The sequence below is a fragment of the Lepidochelys kempii genome, chromosome 3, assembly GCF_965140285.1.
Source record: "Lepidochelys kempii isolate rLepKem1 chromosome 3, rLepKem1.hap1, whole genome shotgun sequence".
Lineage (NCBI taxonomy): Eukaryota > Metazoa > Chordata > Testudines > Cheloniidae > Lepidochelys > Lepidochelys kempii.
The window spans coordinates 67,143,945-67,166,969 of NC_136382.1; the positions used below are offsets into that span (position 1 = coordinate 67,143,945).

A 23,025-nucleotide genomic window follows, 5' to 3' on the forward strand; every position below is an offset into this window, starting at 1 on the left:
CTCATTTACGAATTTACGTATCATGGCCCCCAAAGTTCCATTAAACTTCTCCACCATGCCATTTGTTTGATGGTGGTAAGGAGTGGCAACCAAGTGATTTACCCCATGAGCTTCCCAAAGGTTTTTCATAGTTCCTGCCAGGAAATTAGTCCCTGCATCTGTGAGGATGTCGGAGGGCCAACCTACCCTGGCAAAAATGTCTGCTAGTGCCTGACACACACTTTTAGCCCTGGTGTTGCTTAGAGCTACTGCTTCCGGCCATCGGGTGGCAAAATCCATGTAAGTCAGTATGTACTGCTTTCCTCTGGCTGTCTTTTTCGGAAAAGGACCCAGAATATCCACAGCTACTCACTGAAATGGAACTTCAATGATGGGGAGTGGCTGGAGAGGGGCTTTGACCTGGTCTTGGGGTTTTCCCACTCTTTGGCACACCTCACAAGACTGGACATAGGTAGAAACATCCTTGCCCATTCCCTCCCAGTGGAATGACCCCCCCAAACGGTCTTTGGTCCTGTTCACCCCAGCATGGCCACTAGGGTGATCATGGGCTAAGCTCAAGAGCTTGGCCCGGTATTTAGTTGGAACTACCAACTGTCTCCGAGGATGCCAGTCTTCCTGGTGTCCCCCAGAAAGAGTTTCCTTGTATAAAAGTCCTCTTTCTACAACAAACCTGGATCGATTAGAAGAGCTGAGAGGTGGTGGGTTGCTCCGTGCCGCTGTCCAAGCTCTCTGGAGGCTTTCATCTGCTTCCTGTTCGGTCTGGAACTGTTCCCTTGATGCTGGAGACATCAGTTCCTCATTGGACTGTGGACCTAGGCTTGGTCCCTCTGGAAACGATATAGGGGATGGAGCTGTTTCTGTTGACTGTGAACCTCTCTCCGCTGGTGCACTATGTTGGGATTCAGGCTCCGGTTGAGCCTCTTGTGTCGGGTTATCGGCTGCTGCCAATTCAGGGTCGGTGGGGCCCTCTGGTGTTGAGGTTGCAAGTACTGGATTCAGTGCTGACACGGGGTCTGGTGTTGGTTGTTCGGCTGGTTCCGGTTCTGGGACTGGTTCCGTCTGGGTCTCTGGGACTGGATCCACTACTGCTGTTGCAGACATTGGCCTGGGGTCCGGGTCCATCACCTCTGACCGGGTCCTGATAGAAGTTTCCGGAACAGAGCTAGGCCTCACGGCTTGTTTAGCCTGGCTGCGGGTGACTGTTCCCACCCTCTTGCCCTGCTTCACATGATTGGCCAAGTCTTCCCCCAACAGCATGGGGATGGGATAATCATCATAGACTGCAAAAGTCCACATTCCTGACCAGCCCTTGTACTGGACAGGCAACTTGGCTGTAGGCAAATTGAAAGAGTTGGACTTGAAGGGTTGAATCATCACTTGGATCTCTGGGTTGATTAAATTGGGGTCCACTAAGGAAGCATGGATAGCTGACACTTGTGCTCCGGTATCCCTCCACGCGGTGACCTTCTTCCCGCCCACACTCACAGTTTCCCTCCGCTCCAAGGGTATCTGGGAGGTATCTGGGCCTGCAGACCTCTGGGGTGATTCCGGTGCAATGAACTGTAATCTGTTGGGGTTCTTGGGGCAGTTGGCCTTTACATGCCCCAGCTGGTTACATTTAAAACATCGTCCAGCTGACGGGTCACTGGGGCGAGGAGGGTTGCTGGAGAACGGGGTGATGGGACAATAAGGAGTCTGGAGAGTTCTTTGGGAGGTAGGTGGGGCTTTGGGCGGCCCCCGGTAATAGGGTGTGGTCTGGGGTTGTCCCTTCTGGTCTCCGCTCCAACTGCAACCAGTTTTCTTCTTCTCTGCCACCTCCACCCATCTGGCTCCAATCTCTCCTGCCTCGATTACAGTTTTGGGTTTCCCATCTAGGATGTATCTTTCTATTTCCTCAGGAACACCCTCTAAGAATTGTTCCATTTGCATTAGGAAGGGCAAATTTTCTGGAGATTCAACACTTGCTCCTGATATCCAGGCATCCCAATGTTTCACAATGTGGTAGGCATGTCGGGTAAATGACATGTCTGGTTTCCACCTTAGGGCTCTGAACCTCCGACGAGACTGCTCGGGTGTTATCCCCATTCTGACTCTCGCCTTGGATTTAAACAGTTCATACTTGTTCATGTGTTCTTTAGGCATTTCAGCTGCCACCTCAGCTAAGGGTCCACTGAGCTGCGGCCTCAGCTCTACCATGTATTGGTCAGTAGAGATGTTGTACCCAAGGCAGGCCCTTTCGAAGTTTTCTAAGAAGGCCTCAGTATCATCACCTGCCTTGTAGGTGGGGAACTTTCTGGGATGGGAAGTGGTACCTGGAGAAGGATTGCTAGGGTTTGTTGGTATATTCTGCTGGGCCTTTATCCTCTCCACCTCCTCCACATGCTTCCTCTCTTTTTCCTTCTCCTCCTCCACATGCTTCCTCTCTTTTTCCTTCTCCTCCTCCACATGCTTCCTTGCCTCCATTTCCCTCTTGTGGGCAGCCTCCTGTACCTCCTTCTCCAGCCGCATGAGTTCTATCTGTCTTTCATGTTCCCTTTGTTTTTCCTCAGCCTGAAATTTGGCTAATTCCAGCTGTAGTCGAGCTGCAGATTTGGTCATTCTAACCTCTCTGTTTTTAACTAACTTTACACCCGAGGTTTAGAAATAAACAAACAAAACTTGGCTGTAAAATTTTGCTGTGCTGGAATAGAATATCTATTCTCTGATAGTGATTGTCAGCCTACAGAAAAAGACAATTCCCTTGTCTCTGCTCTGGGCCCAAATTAAAGCAAAAAACCTCCAACTACTTGGAAACCTGCTTATCCAGCCCAAAGAAAAAGCAAAGGGGTAGAACACACACCCCCTATTTACTTTTAGGAAGAAAAAAAAAAAAACTCTGGGTTGGAAGACTGTGAATTTCCCTGCAGGAGTTAAGTACCCTGCCTCCAGGCAAAGAAAACCTGCAATTCACAAAGATAATCCCCTTTCGTCTCTGCTTGGCCACAAAGCAGAGAAAAAACAAGCTGCTTTCAGTTTCAGCTGCTTTCTGGACTTCCTTTCCAAAGGAAAAAAAAATTTCCTTTTTAAAATCTGTATTTCTAGTTCAAAAAAATCTCAACTGGATATCAAAATGATTTCAGGTTAATCCTACCACTATGCCACCATGTCAAGGTTCCTCCCCCACTCTGAACTCTAGGGTACAGATGTGGGGACCTGCATGAAAAACCTCCCAAGCTTATCTTTACCAGCTTAGGTCAAAACTTCCCCAAGGTACAAAATATTCCACCCGTTGTCCTTGGACTGGCCGCTACCACCACCAAACTAATACTGGTTACTGGGGAAGAGCTGTTTGGACGTGTCTTTCCCCCCAAAATACTTCCCAAAACCTTGCACCCCACTTCCTGGACAAGGTTTGGTAAAAAGCCTCACCAATTTGCCTAGGTGACTACAGACCCAGACCCTTGGATCTTAAGAACAATGAACAATCCTCCCAACACTTGCACCCCCCCCCCTTTCCTGGGAAATGTTGGATAAAAAGCCTCACCAATTTACATAGGTGACCACAGACCCAAACCCTTGGATCTGAGAACAATGAAAAAGCATTCAGTTTTCTTACAAGAAGACTTTTAATAAAAATAGAAGTAAATAGCAATAAAGAAATCCCCCCTGTAAAATCAGGATGGTAGATATCTTACAGGGTAATTAGATTCAAAAACATAGAGAACCCCTCTGGGCAAAACCTTAAGTTACAAAAAAGATACACAGACAGAAATAGTTATTCTATTCAGCACAATTCTTTTTTCAGCCATTTAAAGAAATCATAATCTAACACATACCTAGCTAGATTACTTACTAAAAGTTCTAAGACTCCATTCCTGGTCTATCCCCGGCAAAGAAGCATCTAGACAGACACAGACCCTTTGTTTCTCTCCCTCCTCCCAGCTTTTGAAAGTATCTTGTCTCCTCATTGGTCATTTTGGTCAGGTGCCAGCGAGGTTACCTTTAGCTTCTTAACCCTTTACAGGTGAGAGGAGCTTTCCCCTGGCCAGGAGGGATTTCAAAGGGGTTTACCCTTCCCTTTATATTTATGACAGGTGTTTTAGTGTAATAAAGCCATGCCTTAGGTACATTAGGAAGCATGAGAATGATGTAGTTCCAGACCCTGAGAATTATTACAATATAGAATGTGACGTTGTTCTACAATTCCTACCCTGTATTTCAAACAGATTTTTTTAAAATTAATTTGCTCCCTTCACCACATTAAGGCCACCATCTTGGAATTCCCTCTGAGGAGGAAATCTCCACTTCTCAGTATGAAACTTCAAAAGGTTTTAGTCTTAAAATGCTCTTTGAGCAAATGTGGCTGTGTTCATGCCCCACCATCACCTAAATTAAAACGTGTCAATGTGAACAGTTTACAACCTGCAGGCCCTAAAAAGTAGGCCTAGCTTGTGAGTGAAGGAAGCAACTTCATTAGCTCAGCCAGCAAAGGGTTTGACATACAGTGTGTGCATTTCACAGACATTTCTTCTTCTTAGCATATGCGCAATGTGCCTCAGGTAGCAAGTGACTAGGACCCTTCACTGAATTTGGTCCGCTGCTTGGATCCTTAACTTCCCTGGCCCAGGCTGGGTACTCACAGGGAGTGCAACATAAACGCTGCTCCATGCCCCCCACAAACATTCCTTGAAGCAGAGGGCAGTGAGGGCAGTGGTTAGTGGGAAACACACCAAAGGGAGTGGATGAGATTTTCAGAAGTGCCCTGGTGACACAGGAATACAAGTCCCATTGACTTTCAATAGGGCTTGTGTTCCTAAGTCACTTAGGCACTTCTGAAAAACCCATCCTGCATGTTTTATAATACGCAACAATCAAAGGATAATTTTTGAAGTACGGCACAGCTTTTGAAGCAGTTAGGAATACGTCCTGCAATGACAGAAAGAGAGCAACCAGGAGCAAGTTTCTTCAGCTGCATTCAAGACCATAAAACCTTCAAATATGGCCACAGACTTGCTTACATCACACAAGAATATCCAGGATGATAGCTGTGATCTGCCAAACAAATTCCTGCTTGTGCTGCTAAATTCACACTGAATGTAATAGAAACAGCAGTGACTATGGACACTCCTAGCATTGGCTTTCGGCTGCCTTCTCATACCAGATTTCAGCTTCAACTGGCTTGTGTTCAAGACGAGGAATATACTCCCCAACACAGAGATATACTTACTTTTTATCCCTTTTTAATTCTCCACTAGGCCAAAAAATTTACTTGAAAATATATTTGGTAGTTTTTCTACTTCAAGATTTTTCAAGGTGTCAGGTTGGGCCTTTCCCCAACAATAGCAATAATTAGCTTAGCCAACGATCATGTTTTAAGGTTGGTTATATTTTTTAAGAGGTTTTTGCCTTTCCTCTGAAAAGTGCCAGAAATATGGGCTTTCTGCTTCATGCTGTGGTTCCTCTCTTTGTTTTTGTTTTTAATATGTTACCTCTTCTGTCTTGATTTTCAATGGGAAAGCCAATAACAAAGGAATGAATAGTGTTGCCGGCACCCAGTGCCGAGAGGCTGAACAACAGCTTGAGTGGTTCGTTACCCGGTGTGCTACACCCAATAATCACAATGGGGTGGAGAAGCAGAAAAGGTTATTTGAAGCTTCAAATAGGTACAGGGAGATTTGAATCTCAAATCCTGTACCCAGAGCAGGAAGTTACACAGGCTTTTATACATCCTTTTTCCCAGCATACTTATCCAATAGCAAGCTGCCCTAAGTATCCATATAGCCAGCCAATCCAGTTCCCAGCTAGTTCCCTGGTTCTCTGTATCATTTGTTAAACTATACAAAAAGCTGCTTTATTCAGCATTGTTCTTCCATATCTGCCCTGTGTGGCCTTGCTTAGTTTCAGGCAGTCTAACTCTGCAGCATATTGTTGCAGATCCTCAGCATAACTGCTGTGTGTGCCTCCAGGCGGGGGGGCCCCAGGACACTTGGGCCTAGTACGCAGAGCTGCTGCGAGTGCCTCCAGGCGGGAGGGGGGGGCCAAGGGCACCTGGGCCTAGTGTGAGGGGGCTTCATCGACACTCATGGTCTTCCATCCCCTCAAGTTACCTAGTGGCCATGCCCCAGTGTCCCCAACAAATAGCAGGGAAGGAGGCACAGCCCATACTATGCACTAATCAGGAGGCATTTCTCAATTCTATCAATCCCATCCTCTAGTTTCTCTAGAAGATTCAGTTTTCTCTGGTTCTGAATCTCTGTGGGGAGCAGAAATACAGCCTTAGTCAGCATATCAACTACCCAGCATAGCAAGTGACCATCATCAGAAAACAAAACTGAAATACTTCATGAAAATCCCGAGTTTGCTCAGCTGCAGCTTATCTCTTGGTTAATGAGGGGAGTGAGTGGGTGTCAGAGGAAGAGAACAGTACTCGACATTTCAGCTGGGTGACAAGGAGAGGAGTGAGGGGCATACTAGTTAAATTATCTGAACTACCTTTCTGATGGTCATTTGAACAAGGTGCCTTTTGGTCATGGCTGACCTAGATCCTGATCCTGCAAACAGTTACATGCATGCTTCACTTTGTGCACCTGTTGCCCCATTAAAGTCAATGGGACTATTCACATGCATAAAGTTAACTGTTTGCAGGCCCTAGTTTTTCATTACAGTTTTCATCCCCTCCCTTTCACTCAGTTTGGAGACTAGTGCCCAGCCCCTTTCTGAAGTACATGAGTCATACACCACACAAACAAAATAGTCTTTACAGTCATTTAAAAACAGGTAATGCTTTTTCTAAATAACTTTTAGAAATCCTCAGCTCTCGTCCCCTAAAGCCCCTACTCTACTTGCGCTATATTGATGACATCTTCATCATCTGGACCCATGGAAAAGAAGCCCTTGAGGAATTCCACCATGATTTCAACAATTTCCATCCCACCACCAACCTCAGCCTGGTCCAGTCCACACAAGAGATCCACTTCCTGGACATTACAGTGCTAATAAGCAATGGTCATATAAACACCACCCTATACCGGAAACCTACTGACCGCTATTCCTACCTGCATGCCTCCAGCTTTCACCCTGACCACACCACACGATCCATCGTCTACAGCCAAGCTCTGCGATACAACCGCATTTGCTCCAACCCCTCAGACAGAGACAAACACCTACAAGATCTCTGTCAAGCTTTCTTACAACTACAATACCCACCTGCAGAAGTAAAGAAACAGATTGATAGAGCCAGAAGAGTTCCCAGAAGTTACCTACTACAGGACAGGCCTAACAAAGGAAATAACAGAACGCCACTAGCCGTCACCTTCAGCCCCCAACTAAAACCCCTCCAACGCATTATAAAGGATCTACAACCTATCCTAAAGGATGACCCAACACTCTCACAAATCTTGGGAGACAGGCCAGTCCTTGCCTACAGACAGCCCCGCAACCTGAAGCAAATACTCACCAACAACCGCATACCACACAACAGAACCACTAACCCAGGAACTTATCCTTGCAACAAAGCCTGTTGCCAATTGTGCCCACATATCTATTCAGGGGACACCATCACAGGGCCTAATAACATCAGCCACACTATCAGAGGCTCATTCACCTGCACATCCACCAATGTGATATATGCCATCATGTGCCAGCAATGTCCCTCTGCCATGTACATTGGTCAAACAGGACAGTCTCTACGTAAAAGAATAAATGGACACAAATCAGATGTCAAGAATTATAACATTCATAAACCAGTCAGAGAACACTTCAATCTCTCTGGTCACGCAATCACAGACATGAAGGTCGCTATCTTAAAACAAAAAAACTTCAAATCCAGACTCCAGCGAGAAACTGCTGAATTGGAATTCATTTGCAAATTGGATACTATTAATTTAGGCTTAAATAGAGACTGGGAGTGGCTAAGTCATTATGCAAGGTAGCCTATTTCCTCTTGTTTTTTCCTACCCCCCCCCCCAGATGTTCTGGTTTAACTTGGATTTAAACTTGGAGAGTGGTCAGTTTGGATGAGCTATTACCAGCAGGAGAGTGAGTTTGTGTGTGTATGGGGGTGGGGGGGATGTGAGAAAACCTGGATTTGTGCAGGAAATAGCCCAACTTGATTATCATGCACATTGTGTAAAGAGTTGTCACTTTGGATGGGCTATCACCAGCAGGAGAGTGAATTTGTGTGGGGGGGTGGAGGGTGAGAAAACCTGGATTTGTGCTGGAAATGGCCCAACCTGATGATCACTTTAGATAAGCTATTACCAGCAGGACAGTGGGGTGGGAGGAGGTATTGTTTCATATTCTCTGTGTATAAATAAAGTCTGCTGCAGTTTCCACGGCATGCATCCGATGAAGTGAGCTGTAGCTCACGAAAGCTCATGCTCAAATAAATTGGTTAGTCTCTAAGGTGCCACAAATACTCCTTTTCTTTTTGCGAATACAGAATAACACGGCTGTTACTCTGAAATCTGAGTCCCATTTAGTTGATTGGTGTTACCTGCCTGTGCACTGACCATTTGGCTGCAGTCTCATTCTATGTGAAAGGGGATGGTTTATTCCATGCTAATGCTGGGATTGTGTGTCATCAGAGCTGGCAACACTGGGGCATTAATTGACATCATGTATCAGGTTAGGTTAATAATCTGCATCTTGGTTCTGCTTGAGCAGATCTGAATGCCTGGGGGGGTAGAGATCAGTGATGAAAAGGAAGTCTCGAGGGAAAGGATTAGATACTGGATGGTCAATGGGATGTACAGATTTAATGCTCATCTTTGTTATTAATCACAGGCAACACCTGGAAGGCAGCACTGTTTAGAGAGTGGGGTCAGTAAATCTGACCCTCCCAAGGATGCCTACAGCAATCAAAGCAACTTTGGATGGCATAACAACAGACACCAGCAACCTCGAAGGGACATTACCAGAATGGGAGAAAAACAGCAGGGATGTGCAGATACCTTCTTGTTTTAGCAAAATTCCCCAAGAGCCTGGAAAGAATTTCCCTCACACCAAACAAGTTGGGACTTACCTGGTGGGCAAAATGATCAACAAAGGTTCCTTTGCCAAGGTGATGGAGGGACTACACATCCCCACAGGGGAGAAGGTAAACTCATAATGGAGTAAATTTAACTAATAATTGCCACTAATCTCACTGCATCGTATGAGATTAGTGCAATTAGGAATTCAGATGATTGTTTTTAATCCCACAAACCACAGTCACTCAGTGAACTACCACCCTATGTCTTGAAACTGAACCTGTCTGGCTTCAGAAATAGTTTACTGTTCACTTAAAAGCCAGTCATACATGTGAATGTAAATTTGTATAATTGTTTTCATGTAGATGAAACTGGACATTGAGCTAGTTCTGACAGCAAAGCCATCATCTGTTGAAAGAGGAAAAGGATAGTGGCATAATTACAACTTCAAATCTATTTTCTCCAGTAATCCTGCCTGAGTTAACTAGTATCCTGTATTTGATCCTTAAAGCTATGGAGAAATGCTTATTGAAACTACCCACTGCAACTGCAATATCTTAGATGACAGGATGTAGTTAGTTAATATATATTTTCCCCAGCTAAAATACAAAAATATGTGCCACAAGTCTTCTTTATGGAGCTGTATGATGTACTATTAAATTTGTATTTGTTGTCTACTTTATTTTTTGAATGGCTCTAAACAACATATGATATTTCTTTATTTATGACATTTAATTTTATTCTGTTTGAATAATCTTCTAAAGGGACTGATCCAAGGCAGCTAACGCCAAAGGGAGTCTTTCTTTTGCCTTTGGTGGGTTTTGGATCAGGCCCTAAGGGAGCATGTTAGAAAAAGAACACATTGGCCACTTTCCAGTATACAGTTCATTTAAAGGAAAATATTTATTTTTTGTCTTTAGGTGTGTTTTACATGCGCACCTTACCTACTGTAATCAGTGGGCTATACAGAGATACAGACATAGATATGATGTGGATATCAGATGGCAGATTTTGACTCTTGAGGGAGACAGAAAGCTTATGCTTCACTCTGGAAATGCATCCTGTCTGCAACATCAAATTGTCATGATCAGTCTAAATAATCAGGAGTTCACTAAAGTAAACTTATTCCCCATGCATTTTGAAAATAGATCTATGCTGCTCAAGTTGAAATGGGTGTTGCCAATTTGCATATATTCTACAATTTAGGTAGCCATAAAAGTCATTGACAAGAAAAAAGCCAAGCAGGATTCCTACGTTTTAAAAAATATGAAGCGGGAGCCCCGGATACACCAGATGATTAAGCATCCTAATATTGTTCAGCTATATGAGACTTTGGAGACTGAAAAGTCCTATTACATGGTGATGGAACTATGCCTAGGTGGAGACCTCATGGACAGAATCTGTGACAAAAAGAAACTGGAAGAAAGGGAAGTAAGGGAATATACCAGGCAGATCATGTCTGCAGTTGAACATCTGCATCGCCATGGGATTGTCCACAGGTAGGGTTCTTTCCCCCCTTTCAAATAAAAGTGACAAAATCAATAATTCCAGTATGAGTAGTATTTTTCTTTATGGAAATTATTTATTTCACCTGCCCTAATGATAATGATAATGTCCACTCCAGAGAAGATCAACATTTTTCAATTTTTCATCTCAATATTTTCACACAATCCCTACCCCCATTTTTTCAATCCTTTCTAATCAAGTGTTTATGATAAGTGGAGAATTCCAGGGCCAGGACAGAGGACGAATTTTATAATGTAGTTTAGGGAACTAACTTGAAAGTTTGGTTATTTTGGTTATTTTGGAATTAATTTGGGTCAAAGTGTTATCACACCAAATAAAAATAACTCAATATATTTTTTAAACACTGGTTTAGCTGTGATAAGATCCATTGTGACTTAATCTGACCTGAGTAAGGGGCAGCAGATTATTGTGTTGTCTGCAAGGCAGACCAGGGAACAAATTGCGACTCAGAGTCAAAGTTCATTTTCTTGTTCCCCACTTGCTCCAGGGAGCAAGCAGTGGGACATTGCTCTAGAACAGTGACAGATTGTTTACCTTTCCATGCTGTCTTAGCAAAGCTCATTGATGAGTTGTGGAATCAAAATCAAGGCTCTACCTATGTGTCATCCACTTTCATGGATAGGTAGCCATTCTATGGAGGCTGCTCTCCTACCCCAGGCTGTGAATCATGGGGTGTGTAGAGGGCACAATGGACTAAGAGCGTGCATTATGCCTCCTTCCCGCCTTGCGCAGTGATCTTTCACGTTTTCTGTATTTTTGTAAATAATTTGTAATTTATTATAGCTTTAAATAATAATAAAAGCACCCATATATAAAGCTCTAGCCACCCTCACACTTAATCATACTTATAGTAACTTAACAATAGCCAGCAAGCAGTATTAAATATTCATCTAGCAGGTAGCATATTAACTCTCTTACAAGTGCTTTGTGTGGTGTGTTCTGCTTTCTTGTAATCCAACAGTAAATATCTGCCTGTATCCGTTGCTTTGTATCAATCTTTTTGCTCAAATACTAAAGAATTAACTGAACAAAATTACAAAATAAAAACATGGCTTAGATATTATAAGCAGTAAAGTGTCCTAACAGAAACCTCACCGACTATCCCAGCCTGACCTCACTGCCTTTGTGGGTTCCTAGCTAATCTATTTTAGGGTTTTTCTTTAGTGGCCACCAACATAGAGTTGGATTTAGATTATTGTTCAAGAACTCAAATAGCTCAGCTTATTATTAATCAAAGATTTAATTAATCAAAGATAGAGCTGCATGGTACAGATAGGCAATACATACCAATCTGGGTTGCAACTCCATAGCTCGAATCGGTTCCGCCGAATATCAGCTCCCTTCAGGGTATACTTATACACAGGTTGCTAATAACAATACAGAAAATTCACCAGTTAGCACAAATTTTTCATCATTTTTCTTATCTGATTTTCATACCTATTTTTCAGGGTATGCAGAACTTCATGACCAATTAGCAGAGGTGCTGGAACAATTTTTATAGTAGGGGTGCTGATGATGGAAACCATGTATTTGTTATTACTCCTTCAAGCCAGGGGGTGCAGCAGCATCCCCACCACACCTAGTTCCCCCACCGCTACCAATTGGTCGAGTATCTTATCTAGTCAAAGAACACCTTTACCAATTTTTTCTAAAATCTTATCTAGATTTTAATAATTTTGAAAGTCACCAAGACTTTGTACCAGTTATCCCAATTATCTTAGCACACTGTTCATATTCCACATTATTTCTCCATGCACAGACAGAGGTTACACGCAATTCACCATAAGCTTGGCATGAGTGCAAAGCATGTTGGCAGTTTGGTTCATAGTTAGCATAAGTGCTTTGAATACAAAGCCTTCTAAATATATGTGTGATATTAGCTAACAATCCCAACAACAGTGTTTAAATTCTTCCCATGAGAACATCCTCCAGTTGTATGTAATGGGAAGGGACATTGTTTGTTTTCTTCCCCTGCTTTCCTTCTTCCCCATTAATGTGATTTTGTTGGGAAGGCTTTGTCATAGAGACATTTTGCAGCACACCCTGAAAGTAGTCAGATGCTGACTAGTCTCAGCTCCTCTGGAAGTTCTTTCCATAGGCAAACCTGTGGATTGAAAACAATTTACCTCTGCCTCTCCTATGTTTTGTCAGCTGCATTGTCCCAGAGGAAGACAGTTGCCTTGCTGAGTCACAGGTATAGAGACAGTCACTGATACAGCTGGCTCCTGACCTGCTGAAATTGAAATTCAGGACTAAGGCTTTGAACTCATAACACAAGCAGATTCAGAGCTGGTGGAGGGATTGGATCACAGAGCTGTTGAATTCGCAGAACCTGTCCTGTTGAAGTGCTGGAGTGCTGCATTCTGAATGGAGCCTCTGAATTGTTTCTGCTTTCAGCTCCAGATACAGTGCTTTAACACTAATGCATTGAAATTTTATGGAAGTCTGGCAATTACAGCTGATTGGAAATTTTCTAACAGAACTAGGGCGCTCGTGAAATTGACATTCTTGTCGTTTCATGACTGATAGTCAGTGAATGACAACAATGTCAATTTCAAATTTCATTTCAGGAACACCATATTTTGGTTTTCTGAAACAAAATTTTTCGGGGTCACTGGTTCACTAGAAAATTTTGGTAAATTTACTTTATTTTTAAAGTGGAATGAAAGCAAAATCATAAATACCCAAAGCCCTGAGTTTCAGCCATGCCCTACTGGACATGACAGATCACTGTGGACAAATCCTCATCTGAGAAGAATGGGCAACGTTTCCTAGCAAATTGGGCTTTGAAAAAGGAATTTTTCATCACTGATGCTGCTTGGTTTTCTAGCCCAAGTACTGAGTTGATCAGGACCCCAGGGCTTTGCATCACTTTAATGAAAGGAGGAGGTTGGGAGCAGATATCTTTGATGGAAGAGGTGGACAGTGACCTAGCTTGTCCTTCAAAGAGTTTCCTCCTTTGTACCAATAACCAACTCAGATTTGAGCCTGCTGCTCTTCATCCAAATGCTGACCTCTTCAAGGCAGCCCTTGTGATGGTGTTGGTTGCTTCTGTGAAGAAGAGGCTATACAGCTGAATGTCAGTGCGCTATTGGCCATGGAGTCAAAGGTGTCCCTCTACCGCTCTATCTTATGGAGATATTGAAGGGAGTGGTAGGGACAGAGCAGATCCCTGTGGAATTCTGCAGGTGAGTTTTCAGTAAGGAGGAGCAGGTGCCAAACCACCCTCTGGGTCCTATTAGAGAGGAATGGCTAGAGCCATCATATTCCTGCACAGTCTACTCCAGATACAAAAGGCTCATCAGTACATTGTGGTCAATTGTGTCAGTAGCTGCAGAAAACCCAAATAGTGTTAGCATTGGATATGAAACCCCTATCTGTTGCTACAAGGTCATCTTTTAGTGCTCCTAAGGTCACCTCCATGCTATATCCTGGTTTGAAACTTGACTGCAAAGTAGCCATGACATTGGCACAAGTCACATGTTGGAGCTTGGTTATCAATTGTTTTGCCTAGGAATGGCACTAGGACACCCTTGACTTAACTCTATAATATACCTTGGGACAAATAACATTTTCTATTGAGTTTGTCACATATTTAACTAAATATTGATCCATTTTTTGGCCACTTCTAGTATTAAAATAAGGAATATTGATCATCAGGAATCCTTTTTCCTATTTTGATTGTTATTTTGCTTTCCCTTATCTCTAATATTTCTATTGTGCATCTGAATCAGCACTTCACTAATAACTTTCCTGAGACCTATAAACAATGAGTAGATCTATGCACACATATAAAACCACACAAAACACTGGATTAATCTCAAGATATTTGCATTACTACCCTGTGCAACTGCTATAGTATTATATAATTCCCCACCCTGCCCCATTCTCTCCTCCCAGTCTCCATCCCTCCTTAAGTCTTGTCTCAACTTGAGTCCTTAGCTGCCTCCAGTAAGTGCTGGTTGCAACTGAGGGGAGGCATTTCAAAGGAGCTGCTTGTTCTCCATCCCACTTCTGCCATCCCTGACCCCAGCATACTTTAGGACAGCCGAGTACTGCTCTAAACTACACCAGCTTGCAATGGTGTCCAAGGATCTCTTATGCCAGCAGGGGATCACAGGAGCATAAGAGGCTCTGCACATGCTCCCAATATCAAGATTACACCGGCTGAGGATTCCCCTGTGCTATGGAAAACCCTTGGCTACCCCTTTTGGGCAACTTCCAAGCCATTTGGCACCACCAGAGCGGAAGCCAGGTTCTAGTTCTTAGGTTTTTTGTCAGGATATCAAACATTCCCATAATAAGCACGTATTCAGCTAAGCCAGTTTATAGTATCTCACCTAGAATTTTGACCTAGTAATCACTGTTTGCTATAAGGAGTTGACTTTGGCTAATCCTGTCTATGTGAACATTATTGCAAGGACGGTTCCATCTACAGTGTCCCTATTTCTGCCTTTCTTTGACCCGACTATTCTCCTTCACATGTAAACAGAGCTCACTTCTCAATTTACCTCCTTTCTTTTATACTTCCTGAACACAATTAAATTACTCACATCGAAAGCACCTGCAATATAATCACCTCTTTAATGCAACAGAGAAAATATACTCAATTCTCCATAAACTTGAAGTGCAAATCTGAATGCTCTATACTCAAAGTATATTTTTGCAAAGATATAAAAAGACAAAAACTGAAGTAATGCAACAGGAAAATCAATAGCTATATTTTAGACATTTTCCTTGAAGTTTTGAAGCCCTGAAGAATTGCTATGCAGTGATTTAGTAAATAGTGTACCACTATAGTATGCAAAATAATAATTAAATGGTATTGACTTAACCCAAAGATATTAACAGAATAGATGATTTTTAAAATGAGTATTCATTAAAAATATTCAGTAAGATATTCAGTAATTTTATGAAAGTTTCCATTCCACTAACTGAAACTGCAGGATCCTGTTATAATTGTGCATTCTGAGCTGTGTGGTACTACCGTTATTGTACTGAAACTTTTGTTTAAAAATGTCTGCTAAGAATTAGCATATAAATGTTAAGTTTCAAAATACATCTTAAAGTTTGCTTTCTTTCTTGATTTGCCTAGGGATCTGAAAATTGAGAATTTTCTTCTGGATGAAAACAACAACATCAAAATTGTTGGTAGGTGCATATCATCCATAAAAAAACATAGAAGGTTGATGATTCTGGTTACTGGACTTGATAGTCATAGAAAGCTACATGAACTGTCAACTATTGATTAAACTACAAACTTTGTGGGTGAGTTGGTGATTGGAACAATCTTTGCCCAAGTGTGCCTTTACACTGTATTTGTGAATTTATTCAATTTATTTTTAAAATACGCAGAGAAGAGTATTTTTGCATAGGATTCAGTTTTCTTTTGTTGTGTGTTGTAGGGGCAAGAAACAATTTAAGAATTATAGATCTCTTATGTGGAAAAGCAGAGGTGAATTATAGACACAAGCAAATAAACTTTATACTAAACTGATACAACACCAAAGGCTTCTATGGACTAATGCCCTCAATCGGACCCCTTATCATTAAACCTTTTGAAAAGAAAACTGTTTCTGTCACTAACTGAAGTTTTGCTAGAGTGCTGAAAGTTGAGGCAAACTACTGTTAAATTGGGGAAATTTGCACCAAGCAGTTAGCACAGCTCAGAAAGGCATTTATTTATTTTACAGAAACCTCATAGAATTCTGCAGACAAAATTGCCTTTGCGTAGCACAGGTTTCCTACACTTTTGAAAGCTTAACTCCCATCAGAAAAAGGAAACCAAACAGGCACATCTGGCCCACCCAAAGCTAGTCCTTCACAACCCTCTTTCCTGCCTACCCATGCTACATAGCTCTTCAGAATACAACACTTCCACTCCTTTCTTATGTGGTTTGATAAGCAGTGCAATAGATAACAATGCTGACATTTAATGTTTCATCCTTTGACCTGAGCCAGCACCCATTGAAATGACTGGGACAGTTAATACTCAGAGCTATTGTTTTAGGCTCATTAAGAACTCGGGCTCATTAAGACATTGTTTCATCAGTTACACTTGGGCCACGTTGTCAAGATTTTCTTTCCATATATAACAGCTAGAGATTTACTTTTTTAAAAAAGCAAAAGTCAAAACACTGGACAACAACTGAGAGGCCCCCTCTTGGCAAGAACTTCACACACACCGCTGTTGTCAGGATCCTGAATAAAGGTAGGCAGGATTAGTGGCAGGAGCTTTGGATTCCAGAACTGAAGTCAGGGGTCAGAGCCATATCAGGGTCAAGAGTCAAGCCAGAGCCAGAATCAGGAGGTAAGCCAAGAGTGAAAGCTAGAGACAGAGTCAGGTATCAGGCTGAGGGTCCATACCAGGGATCAGGATCCTTGCTGGAGTTCCAGAGGACAATTGGGAGTCAGAATCCAAGTCAGAGTTGAGATCAATGCCAGGCATTCAAGACGAGAGAAGCAGGGCAGTTGTGGCAGCTAGCTAGGGATTCACATTGTTACCTGGACACTTCCTGGTATGCTCTCATGAGCTTATATAAAGACAAGGAGCCATTTAGGGATCACTAAGACCACCATCACCCCAATCACTCAAGGCAAAACACCCCATGGCTTTAAACCTCTGTGCATTGTGGGTCATAGAGAGTAGGCAGGCTATAGCTGCTGCCAGGTGGTGTTGTGGGGATGTTGGTTGCCTGGTAGCCCAGCAGGCCTAGATTCAAGTCCCACCAATCACCGTACCAATGGGGTACAACCCTGCACTTTGGGAAACACTGCTTTAGCTAATAGTTTCTTACAGACCTGACCTAACAGTGCTCTGAGTGTCTTCATCTCCCAGTGACTTCAGCATCTTACAGAGCAACACCAGAGGGATTACTTACTCAAATTTGGCACGGTCCACACTTAAAAGTTAGATCAACATAGTTATGACAGACAAGGTATAACCCCCCCACAACTGAAACAGCTATGCCAACCTAACCTTCAGCGTAGCTGCCGCTATGTCAACGGAAGAATGTTTCCATCAATTTTGCTACCATCATTCAGTGAGATGATGTTTCAATGGAAAAACCCCTTCCACTGGTGTAGGTTGTTATGCCAAAACAGCTGTGGCAACATAGCTATGCCAGTATAGTCTCCGTAGCATAGAGGTAACTTTACACTAGCATAGTTATACTTGGCTTTTATTGAGATAAAATTAAACTGATCCAAAAGGCTATGTGGACTCTTATTTTGACTTTAAGCATGGGTTATTTAGGTTTAGTTAAATCTGTTCCTAATTGTAAAGAATGTGGGCGAAATCTGTATTTATTTTATAGCTGTTAGATATATATCATTGTGGGTTTGGTGATTATTGTGTTGTCAGCTAAAAAGTAGCTAACAGTTAAATCAGTCTTAGGTGTGCATACGCGGTTACTAGACCATGTACATGCTCGCGCATGTTCCCTATACCCATGCCGAGTGTCCACATATACTGTGCTGAACACGGATATAACGCTGCATACACACATCCACACTGCCGCAGTTGTTATGCAACATTAGCACTACCATTTCATGGGTGGTATCATAGGATTCTATGCATCAGAAGGAGACGCTCTAGGAACCACTTTGCTGCGTGTTCTTGCTACTATCCCAGCCGTTCACACATTTGCCAGTGGTGGTTCCTGCTCACCATTCTCTCCTGCCAAACTGGGTGGAAGACATGCATCAATGGAATGATGACGTGGTTCTACTCCTGCTCCTTAGTGCAGGACAAATGTTTATGGCGAGATGCCGGATGGACTTTGGGCAGAACTTTCTAACATGACAAAGATGGCTGACCTTGAGGGTCAATGACAATCCAGTTTGGCTCCCATGGAACAGATACAGTGAATGCTACAGTATGCTATGGTATTGCTACAGTATGCCAATGGGTTGGCCATCCCTTCTGATACAATGTAATCCAACCAACAGCACAGTTGGTTGGATTACATTGTTTTGGAAACAATGGGATGACCTGGAATTCAGAATTTCCAAATGACAACAGACCTTTACGGAGCCGTGTGAGAAGCTTGCACCAAACCTCCAGCACCAGAACACTCAATAAAGGGAAGCCATAACAGGTGACTACTACCCTACAGAAGCTGGCAACACCAGACAGCTAATGGTCAATTGCAAACCACTCTGGGGATTGGAAAGTCCACTGCTGGAGTTGTGGTTCTGCAAGTTTGTGAGGCAACTAATACTGTGATTTACCCACGGGTGGCTATCGTAAGCAAAGTTCCAGACATAATCCCTGGATTTCAAAAGATGGACTTTCCAAACTGTACAGGGGCCATTGATGGCACCCACATCCCAATACTTTGCCCATCAAAAAGGATGAGTATGTGAACCAAAAATTATTCACTCATTCTGTAAGGCTTAGTAGCCCACAAAGACATATGCATGAATACCAACGTGTGAAACATGGGAAAGATTCATGACACCAAGGTGTTCAGGTGATTGATATTGAACTTGAAGGGGGAAGATGGGACTTTATTCCCCAGAAGCCATATGGTTCTCCATGCTATGTCTGTGCCAAATGTTATTTTGGGGGAACCACGCATACCAGCTCCTAACTTGCCTCATGAAACCATATCCCAACATGAAGTATGGTTCCATGGAAAAAGGGAATTCAATTACAAAATCAGTAGATCCAGAATAGTTGTGAGGTGCACATTTGGTAGGCTGAAATCTTGTTGGCATTGTCTACACAGCTGACTGGATGCCAATGTGGCCAAAACTGTTCACCTAATCGTCAGCTGTTGCACATTCCATGTTTGTGAAGATAAAAGGGAGCGCTTCCATCCCGAGTGGGCACAGGACAAGTCTGGTTTACAAATTCAGTACAGGCAGCTGGATCCCACACACATGCATACCAGTCCTGGTTTCCAGTGGGCAAGGGAATCAGGGATGCCAGATGTGCACAAATTTTGGCACAACAGGGAAACAGAGGATGACATCTGCCTGTGCCAAGAGACAACTTCACACCCTGTACAGCTGCTGTAAAAAACACGAGGGACCATTGGCACATACTTGTGGGGCTTCATAGCTTTGTGCAGGTTTTTGTTCCCCTGTAGTTGATGGCCATTAGACATTCATTTCTGTGACTACTCACCCATTGCAGGCAATTATAACAGGCATCTCAACTGGATTAACACCTTAGGGCTGGGTTTGCGCTGTGAAGGGTGGCAGTTGTAATGCAGTCATTGTGCAATGCTGTTGTCTTAAATGTTCACACTTGTTTACAGATCTGTTATCAGGAGTGCGCAATCGCTTAAGGATCTTATCAACATTTTTTAAGAGTGGCTGTCATGGAGCACTAATCCCAAATTAAAATGGATCAAGATGCGGGGGCGGGGGGGAGGATTTAATCATTGGATAGTGGCAGATGCCTGTGTTGTTACTTTAATTGTTTTTCATTTTTCAGCCTGTGACCTAAGCCATAAAGATGTTTATCTATCCCATCTCTGTGTTCTGAGTTCTGCTGCTTTTACAACTAGCGGTGCTTTCTCTAAGCACTTAACAACACATTTTCCACATCCCTCCTGAGGACCCTTGGGACTTCAGATATTTCTTAATCTGAAGGTGAGGGGTAGGGATGGACAGAAAACTGTTTGCAGTATGATGGCACCAGACAGTTACACCTTTCCAGTTCATGTGCTGTGAATTGCAGGGCCCAGTCTCAAATCTGAAAACATTGTATGCTCATCATATTTAGGAAGTGGAGCCCACATACGTGTCAAGGAAATTATAACATTGATTCAAAGTACTATAGAATGTGTAATTGAAATATTTTTAAAGGAAATGGAAACCAATAAAACATAATGGGACTGAAACCAGGTACAACGGGCAAATGTTAATGTCTCTGCACCTGTCTCCTTGCCCTCCTCCTCCCCTGACAGGCAGGGAACAACTGGGGAAAATTGCTCTTGGGGACAAACAGGGATGTCTCCTGTGTATGTTTGGGGGCTGGGCACTTGGTGGGCTTCAGAGATTCCTGCAGGCTCTTCATTCCCTTCCTGGATGCTCAGGAGGGTTCCCTTGCAAGAGGTTTTCAGTTCCAGTGGAAGGTGTGGTCTCAGAAGTCCTGCAGGCTCCTTCCAGTAACTCACGGGGAGGAGTCCTCTGCCTCAGCAGCATGCTGGATGGCAGCCAGAGGAGGAGGTGGTTGTGGTGGCAGCAGTACATAGACAGGTATAGTGGCCACGGCAGCAGGTGCACCCTGAACATGTTTGGTCACCAGGTCTATCAGCCTCTCCATAAGGGAATGCTGCCTTTTCTTTTGGATGTGCTCCCATACCTAAGGTGTGTCTCCTGCTCCATGAATCAGTTATCAGTACCTCTTTCTGCTGAAGAGCCTGATCCTCCCATGCCCTGAGGAACTCCAGTTGTTCCTGATTCCTCCCGTCCATTCCAATGAGCAGCTCCTCCAAGGTCCTTCTCTGTCTGCCTCTGCTGTCTCTGGGCACTGCTCCTGCTGGTTAGCAGACTGGTTTCCTTCTTGGGAACCACAGGTCCTGCCATTCAAAGACAAGTGCAGCATTATACATTTTTCTCCTTTGGAGGAAGGCAAGAAATCCCCCCACATAACATAACTTTGCTGTAGAAGGCCACAATTTTTATACTTTTCAGCATTCCAGGAATGTGACTATCCTTGATTCTCAGACTTTTGCAGCCCATGAGAAAGGAGAAGAGGCTACTAATGGTAAGAAACATGTAGTCATGTTTTTAAAAAATTTTAAATTTTCATAGTGTCTCAAGGGGAGGAGGGGAAGAGGGGCAGTTCCTTCCAGGAGCTATGTTACCAGTTTGCAATTTCTTCTTTAAAGGCTGGCTAACATTTGAAGAACACTGCAGTTTTCAAGGTACCAGAATAGAAGAGAGGTGGCTTTCCAGTCCTGTGGGGGAGATCCAGTAATCTATGCCAAAGAGATGTTTCTGCTGATGGTCATCCCTCTACTTACTGCTGAATGGAGGGGTTTAGTCAGCTATGAAGGTAGACCAAGCAGATTTGCACTGCTGTTGAATGTCAAGACCCAGCTGGAGTTTCTGCTACACCAGACGTTTCCTGAAATATGCTTACAGGACTAGGAGGCACTTCACTGGAAATTGACTATATACTCAGCTAGCATACAGAGTTTCCATGCAATACGAGATGTGAACCATGGAAACTGCCCATGCACTCCACCTCATCTCACCCCCAGCATCATCGGAAAATCTTTCCCATGTCTGCCTAGCAATGGTGAAATGGCTAATGGGGGAAAGAAACACACCACAACCTTATTTCCTTCCCTACCACTTCTGATCAGCACCACAAGACCCTCACCTTTTCACAGCAAAGGGACACCACACTGTGTTTATGCAACCACTAGACCCCACCCCACACTTCCTTCTCACACCTGTTTCCCTTGGCTTGTGCAGCACGGTTCTGTGTGGAGAGAGGCCCAAAACCAGGGACAAGAATGGGAAAATTCTGTAATCTTCCAAGGGACCAAAGAAGGCTTTGACTAACTTCCTCAGACAAGCAAAGTGTTTCCTTCCTCTTGCTGGACCTAACCCCTCTCCAGCTCAACCCACCCACTGTTCTGTGTGGCTCCAATTTGTAAGGGGATGATAAGATTGGGAAAACAAGGGTTGAAGCGCTGAAACTGTATAATCTTCCAAGGGACAAAAGACAACGGTTACTAACTTTAGACAAACAACTATATGTTCTTTACCAGGACCTTTCCACCTGTCCACTCCCTTCCTCCAGTCTACATGACACCAGGCCCATCACTGCCTGATTGTTGTCCAAGAAACGCACAGACACAGGGGCACAATGATTGTACATTAATAATCTGTTTTATAGCATCTGCCAATTGCTTTAGTAGTTAATCAGAAATCAATAAAATCATTGATTTATAGCTGTGTCTTGCTCAGGACCATTTAAGGGTTGAAGTGGAGGATGGTCTGGGCTTAAAATCAGGAATGTAGCACCAGAGGAAGAGGGAATATTGCTAGGCAGGGTGGGGATCCATTGTAAGTTACCAGCCTTGGGTTCTGGTTCCTGCTTCTGCTTGGAGTTCTCCTTGAGTTGTCAGGGGGCCTTCCACCTCCAGGTAGAGGTCCAGAATCACATGCTCTTCATCCTCTGGGGTTTCTCCAGAGTCCCTGCTGCCTCCTCACTCTGGCCCTCATCAGCATCCTATCAGACAATGAGACCAATGGGGTTGAGGAGCAGGGGTCATAAGCCACTTCAGGGTCTATACTAGGAGCCCTTGACAGCACATGGGCCAGCTCTTCGTAGCCCTCCAGGAATGACTGTTTAAGTCTTTTGACCTTCTGCACAGGAGCCTCAAGTGGTTTGCCGGCATGGGGCTGGTGTCTGTTCAATGCTCACCTTCCCTAGCCTCCATGACACTTCCCAGTACAGGCATATGTTCCTGTCACTCCAGGCAAAGTTGTGGAGGACAGTGTGCTCAGACCACACATTGATCAGCACCTGGGTGTGGTCAACAGGCCTAGCAGCTGCTCTTGGAGCAGGATCCATGTT

The 23,025-nt window shown here is 43.5% G+C and overlaps 1 protein-coding gene across 1 annotated transcript in view; it reads left to right on the forward strand.

Annotated features, from left to right (window-relative positions):
• The first annotated feature begins 8,724 nt into the window (after positions 1-8,724).
• The window catches only part of LOC140908177 (serine/threonine-protein kinase MARK1), a 41,224-nt gene continuing 26,923 nt past the window's right edge, over positions 8,725-23,025 (forward strand). The window contains exons 1-3 of the mRNA XM_073335139.2: positions 8,725-9,076; positions 10,155-10,447; positions 15,571-15,626. Of these exons, the coding sequence (XP_073191240.1) occupies positions 8,825-9,076; positions 10,155-10,447; positions 15,571-15,626 (601 nt within the window). The 5' untranslated portion in view covers positions 8,725-8,824. The remainder of the gene's footprint in view (positions 9,077-10,154; positions 10,448-15,570; positions 15,627-23,025) is intronic.